The following is a 17,500-nucleotide window of genomic DNA, read 5'->3' on the forward strand; positions in this document are numbered from 1 at the left end:
ACCTTCATGTTAATTTAATAAGAAATGGAAACTTCTGAGTGACAAAAATCATTCACACTTGTAATTAGAAAAGCAAGTCAAGTGAAACATTCGTTTTAAAGCTGGTCAGATTAACAAGAGATGACCTCAAATATTAAAAATCATCATATTTTCATGATTTCTGAAGATCACGTGACACTGAAGACTGGAGGAATGATGCTGAAAATACAGCGGAGCATCACAGAAATAAATTACACTTTAACACAGACTGATGTAGAAAACATCTATTTAAAATCTTAATAATATCTCACTATTTTTAATGCACTTAAAATCAGGTAAATGCAGTCCTGTTGAGCAGAAGAGTCTTCTTTCTAAAACCTTTTGAATGACCGTCTGTGTAAAAGAGCAACAGGAATATTTTACAAACATTCCCCTAAAGAAAGTAAGCCGTGTGTGGATGATTTATTCCTTTAATAGAAACTTTAAAGAGGTTTGGATGATTCTTGTGCTCAAAAAAAACAGGATGAAACCCACGGCAAGCTGGAAAAACTGCAAAAGTCTGCACTCGTCTGACAAAAGTGACATTTTGACTGAGGATTTCCACAAATACACCCCGCCACGCAAACCATCTGGGAGCCACGTCTTCCTGAAAAGAAGTGCGATTTGATCCATCCATCATTCTATCAATCTGAGAAGAGCAGGGGAGGAGAGGTAAACAAACACTGGGACACTTCTATAGCAAAGAGAAATTAGAAAAGAGCTCTCGATATCTCTATTATATGAGCAGAGACTGAAGTTGCTGATGCTCCTGGAAAAAAGAGGCCAGAATCTCTCTTTATGCTTTATTATCACCAAATATTGAACTGATCTGAGCTCATGCATTCTTCTGAGGAAGAAACAAACATTTTTTGTGGACAATGTTCACTTAAAAACTGAGATTAAATCAATGTAACCCAATCAAACAGTTCCTGAAAAAATGCAAAACTTGTGATAACTGAGAAACTTAATCCAAAATTTGGATGCATTAATATCTTATTAACAATATAGCATAATGGAAAACATATGCAGCTTAGTAGGAACGTCACAAGTGTAAGAATGTGTAAATGAAACCTTAAAAAGTACAGAGATTATAAAAAAAGGAAGTTGTTATATATTGTTTTATTCAATATTAATCTATTTTATTGTAATTTTCTAATTTAAGAATATCATAATTAACTAATTAACTACTACTAATTAACCTAACTGTTTTCCTAAGATTGAACGTAAGAGGAATTTAAATTCTGATAAAAAAAAAATCACTGTAAATATATTCTTAAAGTTAAGACCAGTGTTATTTATTTTCCAGTTTAATTAAAGTTTTAGTAATTTTGTTGAGTGTCATTTTTAGTATTTTCTTGTCTGTATGGTTTTTGTTTATTTGTATTTCAGCTTTAGTTTGTTCAACTAAATTAAAATGAGAAATGTTTCCTGTGCAGCTAGCTATTTTATTTCATATTATTTCAGTTAACATTTATTTTATTTGGAGTAACTATAATAGCCCTGGTTAGAATAGCCTCAAACATGTCTTCAATTCATTTGTCTGGTTGTTTAAAATCTAAAGCATTACAGCAAAATACCAGCTACAAATAATAAGGGTGTGAACTTTTTTTTCTTTTTAAACAGCTCTACAAATTTAACTCAAACAGGTTCTCAATTAACTCAAACATTTATAATTACAACACTTTTAACCAGAATTCAGCACCAAATAATTATTTAAAAAACACTGTGCATTGAAAAGTGTGCGCTTATTATGATTTGAAAGTCTTTGACAAGATTGAATTGCATGAATTTTATCTTAAGAGGAATTCATCTTAAGAAATAAATCCAGCATCAGACTTGCGTTCTGTATTCAAAAGTTATAGATCTTGATGTAAACTCGATTTCTACATCACCTTGGCTCTGCTGGAGGAGGAGAAGTGCTGCTGGACGAAGAGCGCGCCGAGGGCCATGCCGAAGTGTTTGTTGGCCTGATTGAGACACAGCCGCTCCAGATCCAGCTGACGCTCGCCTCCGTCGACCTCGCGCGAGAACTCGTGAATCGTGCTCCGAAACGCCGTGGAGAGATGCTCGCTCAGCGCCGCCACGATACGCCACAACATGTAGTTATGAAGAACCCTGAGACAAACACAGAGATTTGACTTCACTGCATGTGCCCTAAAACATCAGGGAATAAACTGTGATACTCGAGGTTGTGGATTTTACACACACATACACACACACATAATGCAAAGAGAAGATAACAACCAACAAACGTGTTAAAAACACTCAAGTGTGAGTCTGTTTGTCTCTTTTTCTGTTTCTCTGTTCTGTTCTCTTTCCTCTCTCCTCCTCTCTTCCTCTCTTTCTCTCTTTCTCTCTCTCCTCCTCTCTTTCTCTCTCTCCGTCCTTTCCTCTCGTCTCTCCTTCAGTTGGATTCTGTCAGAAGTGCTTTGTTGGCGCGAGAAGTAGCTCATGCTGCCAAACTGTGTTGTGATTAAAATGCTAACATCGTGTGTAGCGGCTCAAATATCCCATAAGACCACAGCAAGATGACATCATGTCTCCAGAGTGTGTGTGTGAGTGTGTGAGTGTGTGTGTGAGTGTGTGAGTTTGTGTGTGAGTTTGTGTGTGTGTATATGAGTGTGTGTGTGTGTGTGTGTGTGTGTTTGCGCAGGTGTGGCGATTATTGCAGATTTAATTAACAAGCTTTAAGCAAACATATTCTACTGCTGGAAGTAAAGTCAATCGCTGACAGGGGAACAGGAGTAAAGCTCATTAGGCTAATGTATTCTAATGAAGCTCATTACGCATAAAAGCAGCTCGTTTCTGAAGATGATCGACCGGAGAACTCAAGCGCTGAAGAAAACACACTGAGAGTGAGTGTGTGTGTGTGTGTGTGTGTGTGTGTGTGAGAGAGAGAGAGAGAGTGAGTGTGTGTGTGAGAGAGTAAGAGAGTGAGTGAGTGTGTGTGTGTGTGTTTGAGAGTGAGTGAGTGTGTGAGAGAGTGAGAGTGTGTGAGAGAGTGAGAGTGAGTGTGTGAGAGAGAGTGTGTGAGTGTGTGAGAGAGTGAGAGTGAGTGTGTGTGAGAGAGAGAGTGAGAGTGAGTGTGTGAGAGTGAGTGAGTGTATGAGAGAGTGAGTGAGTGTGTGAGAGAGTGAGAGTGAGTGTGTGTGAGAGAGAGAGTGAGTGTGTGTGTGTGTGAGAGAGTGAGTGCGTGTGTGAGAGAGAGTGAGAGTGAGTGTGTGAGAGTGAGTGAGTGTATGAGAGAGTGAGTGAGTGTGTGAGAGAGTGAGAGTGAGTGTGTGTGAGAGAGAGAGTGAGTGTGTGTGTGTGTGAGAGAGTGAGTGCGTGTGTGAGAGAGAGTGAGAGTGAGTGTGTGAGAGTGAGTGAGTGTATGAGAGAGTGAGTGAGTGTGTGAGAGAGTGAGAGTGAGTGTGTGTGAGAGAGAGAGTGAGAGTGAGTGTGTGAGAGTGAGTGAGTGTATGAGAGAGTGAGTGAGTGTGTGAGAGAGTGAGAGTGAGTGTGTGTGAGAGAGAGAGTGAGTGTGTGTGTGTGAGAGAGTGAGTGCGTGTGTGAGAGAGTGAGAGTGAGTGTGTGTGTGTGTGAGAGAGAGAGTGAGTGAGAGAGTGAGTGAGTGTGTGTTTGAGAGAGAGATTTGTGACACTGGACCACACAACTACTCATAAGGGTAATTTGAGATTTGTGCATCATCTGAATCCTTTCCGTGATGCAACTGTGAGTGAGTGTGTGAGAGAGAGAGAGTGAGTGTGTGTGAGAGAGAGTGAGTGTGTGTGTGTGTGTAAGAGAGAGAAAGAGATAGAGTGTGTGTGTGAGTGTGAGAGAGAGAGAGAAAGAGAGTGAGTGTGTGTGTGTGTGTGTGTGAGAGAGAGAGAGAGAGAGAAAGAGAGTGAGTGTGTGTGTGTGTGTGTGTGTGTGTGAGAGAGAGAGAGAGAGAGAGTGTATGAGTGTGTGTGAGAGTGCGTGTGTGTGTGTGTGAGAGAGAGTGTATGAGTGTGTGCGAGAGTGTGTGTGTGTGTATATGAGTATGGGTGTGTGTGTGTGTCATTGCTCCTGTACAGCGTCTCACCGTCGGCTCATAATTACAGTCATTAAATCGTCCTTTGGCTCAAAGGATTCTCAAATCACAGAGCAGCATTCAGATAAAATCCCATCAACACCAACAAACTATTACCTTTTAATTACCCATAAAACACAGATAAACAACAGCACGGAAACAACGGCACCATCATCGTGTGGCATGACGCACCGTGACCATAATTCGATTCTCCTGCTTCTGCAGATCCACACTTATATCAACAGAAAACACGAATGACACTTTATCATCACAAACACGACAGACCAACAAAAGCACAGACTAAACTCAGGCTCAGTATTATTATTGCTATATTTAGTCTTCATTTTCATATTTACATTTATTGCATTTACATTTATTCATTTAGCAGAAGCTTTTATGAAAACAAGTGATTCATTAAGCTAATGCACTTTTAAAAAGCACACATACAAGCACTTTTATTTAATTTTAAATATCTTAATTTATTATACTAATAATCAAATCACTGGTTTAAAATGGTTTAATTTAATAACCACTCCAAAGTTAATAAAATAATAACCAAACTAATCACAATCAACATTAATTTTATTTGTATTTATTTGTATTTTATATTATCAGCTATTATGGGAAATGCTTAAATTATAGCAAATTAAAGATTACATTTTATTTTATTTTAAATATCTTAATTTATTTAACATATTTCATGCTAAACTCTCATCTTTTAAAAATAATTTTAATGTAAGATATTATATAGCATTTTACTTTATTTCAAATATTTTAATTTATTTTAAATAGTATATTTTGTTTTCCAAACTAATCTGACCTACTTTGTCAGTCAAAAACCAAAATGTATTTTTAATTTAATTTAATTTATTATTGTATTGTTATTTATTTTGCCTATAGTTCTATCTAGTTTTACTGTATCTGTCACTTTAAAACAGCTTTCAATATTTAATACTGTAAATTAAAATGCATGTTTTGATTTATACATTTTTTGAAATAACGTTTTCAAAGTTTTTGGTCTTATTTTGCTGACAGTGACAGATGTGAACAAGAAAACGCTCGCAGGAAACACGCAGCTTAAAGCAACGTTTAAACACGTTTTACTTTTATTTTACAGTCAGCACAAAGCAGAGCGCCAGGCCTCCGGTTCCTCCAGCGCCGATTTCACTTGTAAAGAAGAGTAGTAAGTTTGCGAGAACAAGTATTTGATGAGAATGAGGTTTTGGTCCTGCAGAGATGCTCCACGAGCAGAAGCACCAGGAGGGACGTGAAGAGAAAGAGCTGAAAACAGCAAAGCGCCAGAACAAAGAGCAGAATAAAAGTCATTTCTCTGTCTCTGCTCCCGCGGCGCGCCTGATGAAAGCTGATTGGTGGGAGAGCCGCACATCGCCATGGTGATTTTAATAACAGTGATTATGAGGGAAGGGGTCATTGTGAGAATATTATGGGATTTGACGCATTATTACACAAAGATACGAGAGGGACGAAAAGACTAGACATTTAGACAAGAAAAGAAGAGAAATCTGTTATTCCACTGACATCCAATCAGACAGTTTCCTGAAATCATGAAGTATTTTAATATTAAAAACATTCCAACCACCTTTAAGACTCATCAAGGAAATTATCAACTTGTTAGGGCTAAAGTTCATCCAGTCGTAAGTTTCATCAGTACTTTACATGTCTTTGAAAGAAGTCTCTTCTGCGCACTGAGGATGCATTGATTTGATCCGAATTACAGTAAAATGTGTAATGTTTTTACAGTCTAAAATAAGGTTTTCTATTTAATAGAATACTGGTTTACTGCTAAAGAAACATTTCTGATTATTCGCAATGTCGAAAACAGTTGTGCTGCACAATATTTTTGTCATAAATTTTATTTTTCAGGATTTACTCAAAAGTGAAACATGTTGCCTTTGCAGCTAGCTGAAATAAAACTTTTATTTTAATAATAAAAAAAAAAAAATCTGTATTTTATTTCAAGTAACCAACATTTCTAAAGGCTTTAATCTTTTAATAGTTTTTTTTGTTAACTTTAATAACCCTTAAAGTACTAATTTCTTAATAAATAAATAAATAAATAATAATAACACACACACGCGCGCACACACACTCACACACATATATATATATCCTTTTAATAGCACAGTAAATAAACACAAAAATTCACAACAGTTGAATTAATAAATTTTTCTCTGTATAAATGTAAAAATATACAATATTTATGTTATATTTTTGTAATATAAAAATATATTTTTCAAAAGTTTTATATTTTTAAAATATATTTTTATATTTGTGAAGTATATAGAATTCGGTCCCACTTTATATTAAGGTGCCCTAACCACTTACATAAAAAAACAAGTAAAATACAATTATTGTGCTCATAATGTATTGCAAAACACATTTACTGCTACTGAGGTGGGATACGGTTAGGCACAGGTTTGGTGGTTTGGGAAGGTTTAAGGGGTAAGTTAAGGTGTAAGAGATGGGTCAGTAGTGTAATTATAAATGTAATTACAGAAATTAGTTAGATATACAATTACATGCAGGTATTTTTTTTTTATAGAAGTATAATGTAAAAAAAATGTTTTTACACAGTAAATGCATTGTACCAAATTATTAATCTAAAAATGTATTTACATACAGTAGTAGTTAAGGTCACCTGATATAAAGTGGGAGCTAAAGTACTAAAGGAACTGTTTAAGTACTAAAAGAATCGTCTGTCACAATTAAGTGAATACTAATGTTAAATTAAGTTAAATTCTCATCAAGATTTTAGACACAGTCAGCGTAAACTTTCTCTGCAGCGTAAATGCAGAGAAAGAAAGAGAGAGGTGAACAGACAAAAACTATTTAAGTAAATTCAATTATTCTCACACAAACACGGTGGACAGACTGGCAGCCCACACACACGCATGAGAGAATCCTGACAGCTAGATACACACTAACCCTGTCACATCCAGAGAGAGAGAGAGAGAGAGAGAGAGAGAGAGAGTGTGTGTGTGTGTGTGTGTGTGTGTAAACAAGTGAGGCCGAAGCGGGTCGATTCTAATCAGCCATGGCACAGATGAGTGTTCACCCAACAGTGGCACCTCAAATAAAGCCACACACACACACACACACACACACACACACACACACACACACACACACACACACAGGTTTATACTGTGCGATACTGAAAGTGTGTCAAAAAGTGTTGCAGTACTTTTTGTCTTCATTTAAACCACTAGATCTAATATTTCATCATTTCAAACTTATTTCATGAGTTAATTTGCTTCAAAAGTGCGTTTGTGAATAAATGTTATTTTTGTTTTTTATTTTGTTTTTTTACAATAAATCACTTGGTTTGGGGTTACTGTATGCCACGTATCTGTGACATTTTAACTAAATCTGCAATTCAATTAGATTAATATATGTGCTGCATATTTTGTAGTGGTTTCTTTTTTTTAAATGAAGTGACAAAGACAACCGTAAATATAATATCATGATATTACAGTTTTAATGTAAAGTAAAATTATTAAAATTATATTATTTTTCTTAAAAATTTTTTATTTTAAATTTCAATATTATTTTTATTATTGTTAATATTAATATTAGCCATATTGAAATATAATCACAAAGTTTTGGCCAAGATGTGAAGTCATGCAAACAAGCAAATAAATAAACAAATAAATAAAATCACAATAATAAAATCACAATAACAATTTTTCTCATAGAAATTGCAATTAAATTGTTTTATTATATGCAATTATTATTTTTTTAAATTTAAATATTAATATATCTTATGTTTTTACTTAGTCATTTAATTTTATTTAGTAACAATAATAATATAAATTATTATTATTACTTCTTATAATCATCACCATCGTTATTATTGTGTAGCCATATAGATATGTAAATCACAATAGTTTGAAAAAAAAGAGTGAGAGAGAGTTCATCGTATTTTAAATCAAAATCATGCTCTTTCAAACATCTTACCGTTTAGACGTGGTTTTAATGATGTCCGACACTGTCTGCATGTAATCAGTGGCCAAAACTACTATCTCCTCTTCCTCAGAGAAATTATCACTGAAGATTCGGTCCAACAAACGCTTCCAGTGGAACTACAGAGAAAGAGATGACAATGTTTATTCTTCTCTAGAGTGGCTCTTTCAATGAAATACAGAATCCAGTAAACCTTAAAACGTCTGCCCTTTGCTTATTGATTTATACTTCATTTAGGGACCATGATCTGCGTTTTAAACAGAGGATCTGGCTTGCCAAAAATGTATTGGCCTTGTAGATCCAGCAGCTTCAGATATTTGCCGGTTTGCGTTCTAATTTTACTGTGAGGTGGAAGGTTATCTGCGGGAAGATCACCTTAGATCGGACAAGGCCATTATTCTTATGAAGCCAGAGAACTTTAGGACTCTTGGCATATATAAACCTGCTCTTTATCTTGCTCTCTGACAACAGATTCAACATAATTGTTTTCTTTATATTTTCAGCATCAATGACACATTTGAATCTGATTTATTTCTCACATCCAGCTCTGCTCAACTGAAATTCAATCACATAGACAAGACACCACAGGTAAGAAAAAAAAACCTTAACTAAGAGATTTTACCATACCTCCCCAGTTGATTGATTTCACTGAGAATTACAGAAAAAAATGTTGTATTGCAAGTTTTCAGAAATGTTGTTTAATATGAGCCATTAAGAGAATTAAATATGCACTACTTTGCATACATTTGCAGAAAAGAAATCTAAACAATGGACAAAGTCATGTTGAAATTATTGTGTGATTTTGTTGACTTATTATAGTTAAAGGATTTTATAGAGATGATTTTGGATTTCTCTTTTTATCACTCCATAAATCAGAAAATATTGTCAATAGCCAGAAAAAAAACACACATTTTCGCCATGTTTTCATGAACGGAATTTTGTATAAATCTGTGTGAATGATATATGAACAAACCCCTCAGTAAAAACCTTCATAATATAGAGAGGAATAAACCTCTAAGTTTTGGTGTATGTAAGTGCTACTGGAGTGGAGAAAAAAAACTAACCGCCTTTAAATATATGCATTTTCATCATGTTTCTAATAATAAAATGTTGTATAAATCAGTGTGATTGATATATGAACAAACCCCAAGGTAAAAACCTTCATAATATAGAGAGGAATAAACCTCTAAGTTTTGGTGTTTTTAAGTGCTGCTGAAGTGGAGAAAAAAACTCACCGTTTTTAAATATATGCATTTTCATCATGTTTCTGGTAATAAAATGTTGTAGAAATCAGTGTGAATGATATATGAACAAACCCCTTCAGTAAAATCCCTCAGAATATAGAGAGGAATAAAACTCTAAGTTTTGGTGTTTGCAAGTGCTGCTGAAGTGGAGAAAATCTCTTTAAAGATATGTATTGCAATCGAAATCTACAGACGCCAATAGATAGTGCTATAATTAAATAAACACTTAAAAGTGTGTTTTGGATGTTTTCTTTACACTAGATTGAAAGAAAACACTTTATGAAAATACAAAAAGCTGAAAATCACAAAACTTACCAGTGCATGGATAAAAAAGTTTTTGCCTGTAGTGTCTCACCTTAAATTCTACTAATGGCTCAGTCTCAAACCATATTGACTCACTTTACATAGACTACTAATAAGGGCTTAAACAGGTTAGTTTGATCACCCCTGCTAATAATGTGTAACTAAATCAGTCTGGGGTTAAATAGCATCTTTATCCATTTACGGACATTCAAATGAAGATATTGAACATCTTTTCCAGAAAAGAAGTTACACTCAAAAGATAAAATAAATAGAAAAATAAAGCCATTTCATTATTACATTTAGAAATCATAAAAAAAAAAACATTTATACAACTATAAACATATTTTTGTGTTTGTGTGTGTGTACTCACACTTGGAGCCATTTTCTGCAGCTGTTTCAGTGTCATTCGGTTGTACATGCTGCTGATGTCTTTTCTTTGGTCGTCGTATTCAGTCACAGTGATCTTTACAAAAAAAGAAAGAATGTTAATTAACATACATTAAAACACAAACATGCTTGCTTACACAAAAAGGTCTGTATTCATTTACCACATAGATTTAAACAAGCACACATACTGGAGTTCAGAAGTATGAATCATTATAGTGATTCTGATCATTTGAGGGATTCATTTGACTGAACATGTTCGAAATATTAATTTTGGTACTTAAATATTTGGTAAAACAAAGCTGTTCATCAAAACAATTTGATGCGAAAGTTATTTGTGTTTATTGGGGTTTCATGTAAATGTTCCAGTTTGATGCTATTATATTGTGTTTTTGTTCCACAAAGTGTTTCTTAAAATTTGTTTTCTTTTAAAAGAAATAAAAAACAATATGAATATTAAAATGTGATATTTATATGTGACTAAAACAAAAAATATATGGTAAATTGTAAATACAATCACATGATTTTAAGTAAAATAAAAATTAAAATAAATGTAAAATATTTATACATTAAATCATTTATATTATTATTATTTATCACAATATCATTTTGAATTCTTGACAATGTATACATTTTTATAATTTGATTTTTAAATTTTCTGCATAAAATATGAGTAATGTAACGGATAGTGTGCCTTTATATTGTGTTGTTTATTCCAGAAACACTTTCTGAATAAATACATAGAAAAAAAACTAAATTTTCTCCAGTAACAAACAAATTATTAAAATGAACCAAATCAAAAGATTGAACAACACTAAAGTGCACACACACACACACAAGGACACACACGGATACACACACAAACACACACGGACACACACACACACACACACATACACACACGTGTGCGATACGTACATTAGCAAGTCTCGTCTCCAGGTCCAGAATCTCTCTGGATTTCAGCGTGGCATTGTGAGCTCCCAGCATGCTCAGCAACCTTTCCATCAGCGCTTTATAGGATGCCAGAATCTGAAATCATTGAGAGAAAATAACAAACAAACACTGTGACGTGATTTTAATGGACAAACATCTGACATGAAACTGATTTCATGCTAAAACTGACAATTTTATTTGGTAAATATCACACACAAAATAAAAAAAAGCAATTATAAATCATGTTTTAATGTTTTCATAGATTAATTTCTGATGTTTAATGTCTCTAAGGTGCATTGATAATTTAAAAAAACTAAATAAACTGTATGACTGTATGTTCCTATATATTATTTGTTTTATAAACAAAAGCATAAGGAGCAAATATAAATGTTGTTTTAATTTTAATTATGACTGAATTTATTATGTTTTGGTTTCTACTAAGTTTACTGATAAAAAAAAAAAGATATACCTGTATGGTTTTTTTTTATTACCTAAAGAGATACATTTTCATAAAAGGGAATCTTTAAATAAATTTATTTTTATTTATTTATTGTTTGTTTGTTAGTTTTTGTTAATATAATTTATAATTTATTACTTGTCTGGATGTCTTGTTATGTATGTAAATTAATTGTGTTGTTAATTTTTGTTTTTGTTTCTCAAGTACATTGATAACAACAAAAAAATCTAGATATATGACTGTTTTTGCCCAAAGATACTTGAAAAGCAACTTTTTGTGTAAATTTTATATCTATTTTTATAAACAAAAAGGTAAATGCTTTTATAGTTTAATTTCTCACGTTTGTGTCTTTCTTAAGTGTACTGATAACAGTAACAGTAACTAAAAAGATAAAGATACACAAAAATGAAATCTCTGAACAACTATGTAAACCTTTGTATTTGAACTTTGTTTTTGTTACTTATCAATAAAGACTTAATATCTTGCATTTAGAAATTCTGTTGTGGTTTCTAGCTTGAAATGTGATCTGGACATGTTTTTTCATGAGATGAATCCATGTTTTTATTGATCTCTCAGTGGGATTTTGTGGCTTGTCAATTCTGATTAGTAGCTGTGTTGTGGCAGAGATCTGATGTCATCGGAGCGTGAGAGGATCACTGCTGTGACTTCATTATTAAGAGACACCAGCTCATCTGTGACATCATCAGCAGCTGTGACACGATCAATTAGACATGTGAGCTCACAGCGAGAGACGGCCGGAGTGACAGATGGCAGACAGACAGACAGATGGACAGATGGAAAGACAGAGTCCAGAACAAAAGAACACATGGAGAGATAAAGAGAGCCGTTTCACCTTCACACTGTCTTCATCCTGCCCCAGATAGAGAGTCCTTTCCGGCAGAGTCAAACCCTCCTGATCAATCTACAATCACACCAACACCAGATGAGGTTATTTTATTAAAAAAAAGACACTCACGAATGCTCACAAACGCGCTCTCTCACCCGAATGGTGTTTCGTGAGGAGTTTCTGTCATCTACGTTGACGGTGAGAGAGAAGAACACTGACGTGCTGTAAACTGCCTGCGTTTTATACAGCATCTCATTAAAATCTGGCCTTGTGGGGGCGGAGCCACTGTCCCACCCCGCCCCTCCGGGAGGAGCTCCAGACAGGTCCCACCCACCACAGCTGTCAATCACTTCAGTCATAGGCCCCGCCCCCAGACGATCAATTTCCTTCATGTTGATGCACGAGCGATAAAACTCTTTCACCTGTGGGAGAAAATAATACGTTTCCATTAAAATAACCATTCGAAGAACATTTTAAACAATAAAATCTCATAAAAATCTCATAAACTCATAAATCCAATCACATATGGGTAAAAGAAATAGTGATTCCTGACTTAAAAAATTATTATTAATAATAATAATTATAAATAATGATTTCTTAATATAAATAATAAGAAATATTAGATACAGTCAAACCCAAAATTATTCAGACAGCAGATTTAATTGTTCCTATTGTTTTACTAGTGGGTGCAGGACACTATAATTCATTTATGTGAGGGAGAACAGCAAAAAAAGGAAACAGTGACATATTATTCCCCCCAAAAAAATTAATACAGTGGACTACCAGTAAAAATTGGGAGCAAAAATTATGAAGACACTTCAACCTGAGCATGTTTTTCTTAAGTGTTTTTCTTTAATTGCTAATGCAATCTTGAACAAAATGAAGCATTGTTTGGTAACTGTTTGAGCTAAATTGGTTTCATCAAATTGTGTTTTTAATTTTAACAGGTGACAGCTATTCAACCGAATTCAGTAAGTACATTTCTATGAAAATTATTCATCTGAAATTATCAAGATAGCCAATAAACTGTGATCAAATGTGAGAAATGTTGGTGTGACCGTATGTCAAAACTGATACAAAATTGTGCAGATTAAACAAAATGCATTTAAAAATATGCATTTAAATGAAGCAAACATTCTGAGGGTGTGGTTGTACCTTTCTCTCGGCACTGTCTGGTTCTTTCCTCTGGATTGGTGCCTGTAGGAGGCGCTGTAGCTTGTCCTGGTTCTGTTCTCCGATGGCGGTGATGATCCCGTAGCTCAGTTTATCCTCCGGTATCCCATGTCTCCGGAGCCACCCGCCACAAGCGAAGCTGTAGAAGTCGTGACAGGGCTGGACGCTTGGGTCGACGTTCCCCTGGACGAAGCGTGCAGCCCGTAGAAGCGAGCGACGCTTTACGCAATCCTGACGACACTGGGAATCCTGCGCCTCCAGTGACAGAAACTTCAGTGCCAGCATGCATCCGAGAATCACGCACATCCCCGCCGCGAACACTAAAGCAGAGAGCAGGCAGATTTCGCGCCGGCTCCAGCGGGCCGGAGCCCCGCCCCCGGCTCCACCCCTGGCCCCGCCCACACACTTGTCCCGCCCACTCCGTCCGCGGTCCAGCGATCCGCCCAGATGCAGACTCATGCCGTTACTCAGCGTGCTGCTGCTGCAACGACTGCCGTACTTGATCTCCTGGAAGTCGTCGTAATGCGCCGTGAGCGAGTACGTCTTCTCCATGCTGACCGACGTCTGCGCCCGTGATTTGTTAGGGAAGGTGTGGAACATGATCTGGGATCAAAGTAAGGTCATGACCTTTGACCCTTTCAGCTCTTGGGTCAGACTGTATCCAAAGACTTTTTATGTCCTTGGTTTTTCGAACTGTTTTCTTTCTCAGTACGACCTGCTGTGAGAGAGATGCAGTTAATTAATTGCTTGATATAGTGTGGAAAATATACATGTTTACATATTTACAACAAAACGAGAGAAATGTAATAAAATATTGTAAATCCAATCACTCGTAAAAAAAAATAATTATAGCATTATTTAGACAATTTTAAAAATTTTTTATTGTATTTATTTTAAAATAATTATTTGCAATTAAATAAATATTTTTTAAAGATCCTGGTGAAATTTGCAAAGCAATACCACATGATTGATATATAATGAAGAATCAACTAAATGCATAATACGTTAACAATTTAGTTAACTTTTAAATTTAACAATTCCTTTTATTTTTTGACAAACAAAATGCAGCACAACAAAGGTCTACTGTTAAAATTAAAACATAAAACATTGTGTTTTTCATGTCATTGAAGTTGTTTACGCTTAGCAACTCTAATTTCATCAATGTACATTTTATAATTTGTGCAAGCTAAATTAACATGCTTTATAACTTGCTTTGATAAAATGTTCTCTGTTTCACATGACAGATGCCATTATATTGTTGTGTTTTAGCCTGACAGAAGCGTTAGAATGACCAATCAGCATTCAAACCCATCACTATCTGTTTCAGAAGTCCTGATAAAAAAGCTTCATTAAAAACGGATCTGTCTTTTATGACAAGTCTCGCTTCTTAGTTCTTTTATTTGGCTTCTAATGCGCCTTCCTAAAGTTGTTTAGATTGATTTCAGACACTCGAGCATCAAAGAAACACTGGCCAATGACTCAAATGCCTGGATCGATCCGAGAGAGAGACAGAGAGAGACACACAGAGAGAGAGAGAGACTCCAGGGAGCAGCGATTGATGGATGGAGAGAGGTGGAGAGTTGATGTGACTTGAGTGGGTAAGGAGAGAGCGAGGCTTAGCCACATTCAAACAGGTCCTCACACACACACACACACACACACACACGCTACCCATCAACCACACGCCGGTAAACTGCATCAAGCCTGCCAGACAAACCTCACCTCCTGCAGAGCAACAAACCTGCTACTGGCTAATGGAGCACAACACACACACACACACACACACACACACACACACACGCGCGCGCGCACACACACAGTCTCCGTACTCCGTATTCACACTCACAAATACATGTATCCAAACTATTCTAGCTAGACAGGTGTCACTGTGTTCTGAAATGTATCAGATGATGGACATAAAACATAAAAAATACATCCCGCCATTATTATTATTATTTTTTTTTTTACTTGAAATAGAAATTTAAATAGCTATAACTTTTTAATTTCACAATTCTGCAGTTTTTCTTGGAATTGTGAGTTTATATCCTGCAATTCTGTCTTCTGTGTAAACTCAATTCTGTCACAATTTTGAGTTTTAATTGCAGTTATGAGATTATGACATAATTTTGAGTTCATGATGCAACTTATATGTCCTAATAGCGAGTCGCAATTCTGTCTTGTTTTGTCTTACAGTAAACTCCCAATTCTGAGTTTACACAGTAAGTCGCAATTTTGAGTTATACATTTTTTTGCAATTTTGAGTTTGTCGTAATTTTGAGTTTATATTAGTGATGTAACAATTACGGGTTTGATGATAAATCATGATAAAATTTCCCATGGTTAGTATTAACGTTAAATCTTTTGATTATCATTAAAACAGAATTCGATTACCATGATTCGAACAACTCGCAATTAATACTGTCCAGAATAAAGCACAGTTTTCATCTTCGCTCCATGTAATCCCTAAAGGAAGTGTTCTTAATAGCAATGATGTTTTGTCTACTGAGTTTACGGGAAACAGCTGTAATTCTGCTCCTCCATAAGCGCCACCTGCTGTCAGAAAGTGGATTTACAGAGACTTATATTTACATTCAGTCTGTGTTCAGCTTCTGTCTGGCAAAAACTGACCAAACTTGCATGTCCTGCTGTAAATTTTGATCGGTTAATAAAAAAAAACAATTCAGATAATTTATCTAAAATTATTTATCATTTAGTAACCACTTATTATTTTGACTTAGATCTTTTATTTAAAGGCGGAAATGTTTGGTTCACCTTTTTATTAAACGGTTAAGTTGTCACATTTTAACAATACCGTGATAATATTGATAACTGTGATACTTTTGGTCACTATATTTGTGAAGATAATTGTTCATACCGTTACATCCCTTGTTTATATTGCAATTCCGAGTTTATGTCCCACAATTCTGAGTTAATGTCGCAATGCTGAGTTCGTCGCAATTTTAAGTTTAAGTTTATGTTACAATTCTGAGTTTATATTTTAACTAAGAATAAATTTATGATTCTGAGTTTGTCGTAATTCTGAGTTAATGAAGCAATTTGAGATCATATCTCACAGTTATGAGTTTATGTCTTAATTCTGACTTAATTTACCTAACAATAAACTTACGATTCTGAGTTTGTCTTAATTCTATGTTTAAATCTCACAATTCTGAGTATATATTAATTGAGATTTGTGAAAAAAAATGTAAAATAAAAAGTTGCAATGCCTTGGTAAGCAGAACAGACTTCTTAAAAAAAAAAACATAACAAAAAACATGTATACACTCACACACACATAACTGTTTCAGTGCTGAGTGTGTACTGTGTGTTGCAATGTGTTAACCAAGCAATAGCGTCCATGTCGTTATTTTAAATATGTTTATGGCCTTTATCTCGAATCTTTCTCTCAGGTTCACACACACACACACACACACACACACGCACACACACTTCCTGTCTGAGTTTTAGGGTGAATATATGAGTATCTGAGTGCGTGTGGCTTCAGGGCAATTTATGAAAATTGATCCTGGATCCGTCCGGAGGGAAAGTTCAGTGCTGATGTTTTTACCAGCCATTTCAACATCCCACCGTCTGTGTGTGTGTGTGTGTGTGTGTGTGTGTGTGTGTGTGTGCGTGGGTGAGTGTTTTAGGAGAATCAAGCATGTTGGAGAAACTACAAAAGTGGGCTGATGGAAAATGTGTGTGTGTGTGTGCGTTTGTGTGCGTGTACGTACGTGTGTGTGTGTGTGTGTGTGTGTGTGTGTGTGCGTTTGTGTGCGTGTGCGTGTGTGTGTGTGTGAGTGTGTGTGTGTGTGTGTGTGTGTGTGAGTGAATAGAGACAAAAGCAATTGACAGAGCGTTTGCATTCATTAATTCTGTTTTTGTGTGTGTGCATCTACATTTCTGAGTTAATTCACCCTGTCACCTCTCATCTGTTTCACCGGACACACACACACACACACACACACACACACAGGGAATCTCACAGTAAGTGGATTGAAGACACACACACACACACCTGATGTCTGTGGAGGTGTTTCTCTGGAAAATGTCAGTCTCCATTCAAACCATCATTCATCAAATGTGTCTTGCTCTTTTCCTGT

General features: G+C 35.3%; 1 protein-coding gene across 1 annotated transcript in view; it reads right to left on the reverse strand.

Annotated features, from left to right (window-relative positions):
- Window positions 1–17,500, reverse strand: part of LOC113078386 (endothelin-converting enzyme-like 1) — a 29,878-nt gene that overhangs the window by 8,645 nt on the left and 3,733 nt on the right. Inside the window, exons 2-8 of the mRNA XM_026250715.1 lie at window positions 13,380–14,115; window positions 12,380–12,646; window positions 12,231–12,299; window positions 10,906–11,016; window positions 9,974–10,066; window positions 8,051–8,175; window positions 1,911–2,133 (exon numbers count right to left, since the gene is read on the reverse strand). Of these exons, the coding sequence (XP_026106500.1) occupies window positions 1,911–2,133; window positions 8,051–8,175; window positions 9,974–10,066; window positions 10,906–11,016; window positions 12,231–12,299; window positions 12,380–12,646; window positions 13,380–13,997 (1,506 nt within the window). The 5' untranslated portion in view covers window positions 13,998–14,115. The remainder of the gene's footprint in view (window positions 1–1,910; window positions 2,134–8,050; window positions 8,176–9,973; window positions 10,067–10,905; window positions 11,017–12,230; window positions 12,300–12,379; window positions 12,647–13,379; window positions 14,116–17,500) is intronic.

Source organism: Carassius auratus, unplaced genomic scaffold (assembly GCF_003368295.1).
Source record: "Carassius auratus strain Wakin unplaced genomic scaffold, ASM336829v1 scaf_tig00025653, whole genome shotgun sequence".
Taxonomy (NCBI): domain Eukaryota; kingdom Metazoa; phylum Chordata; class Actinopteri; order Cypriniformes; family Cyprinidae; genus Carassius; species Carassius auratus.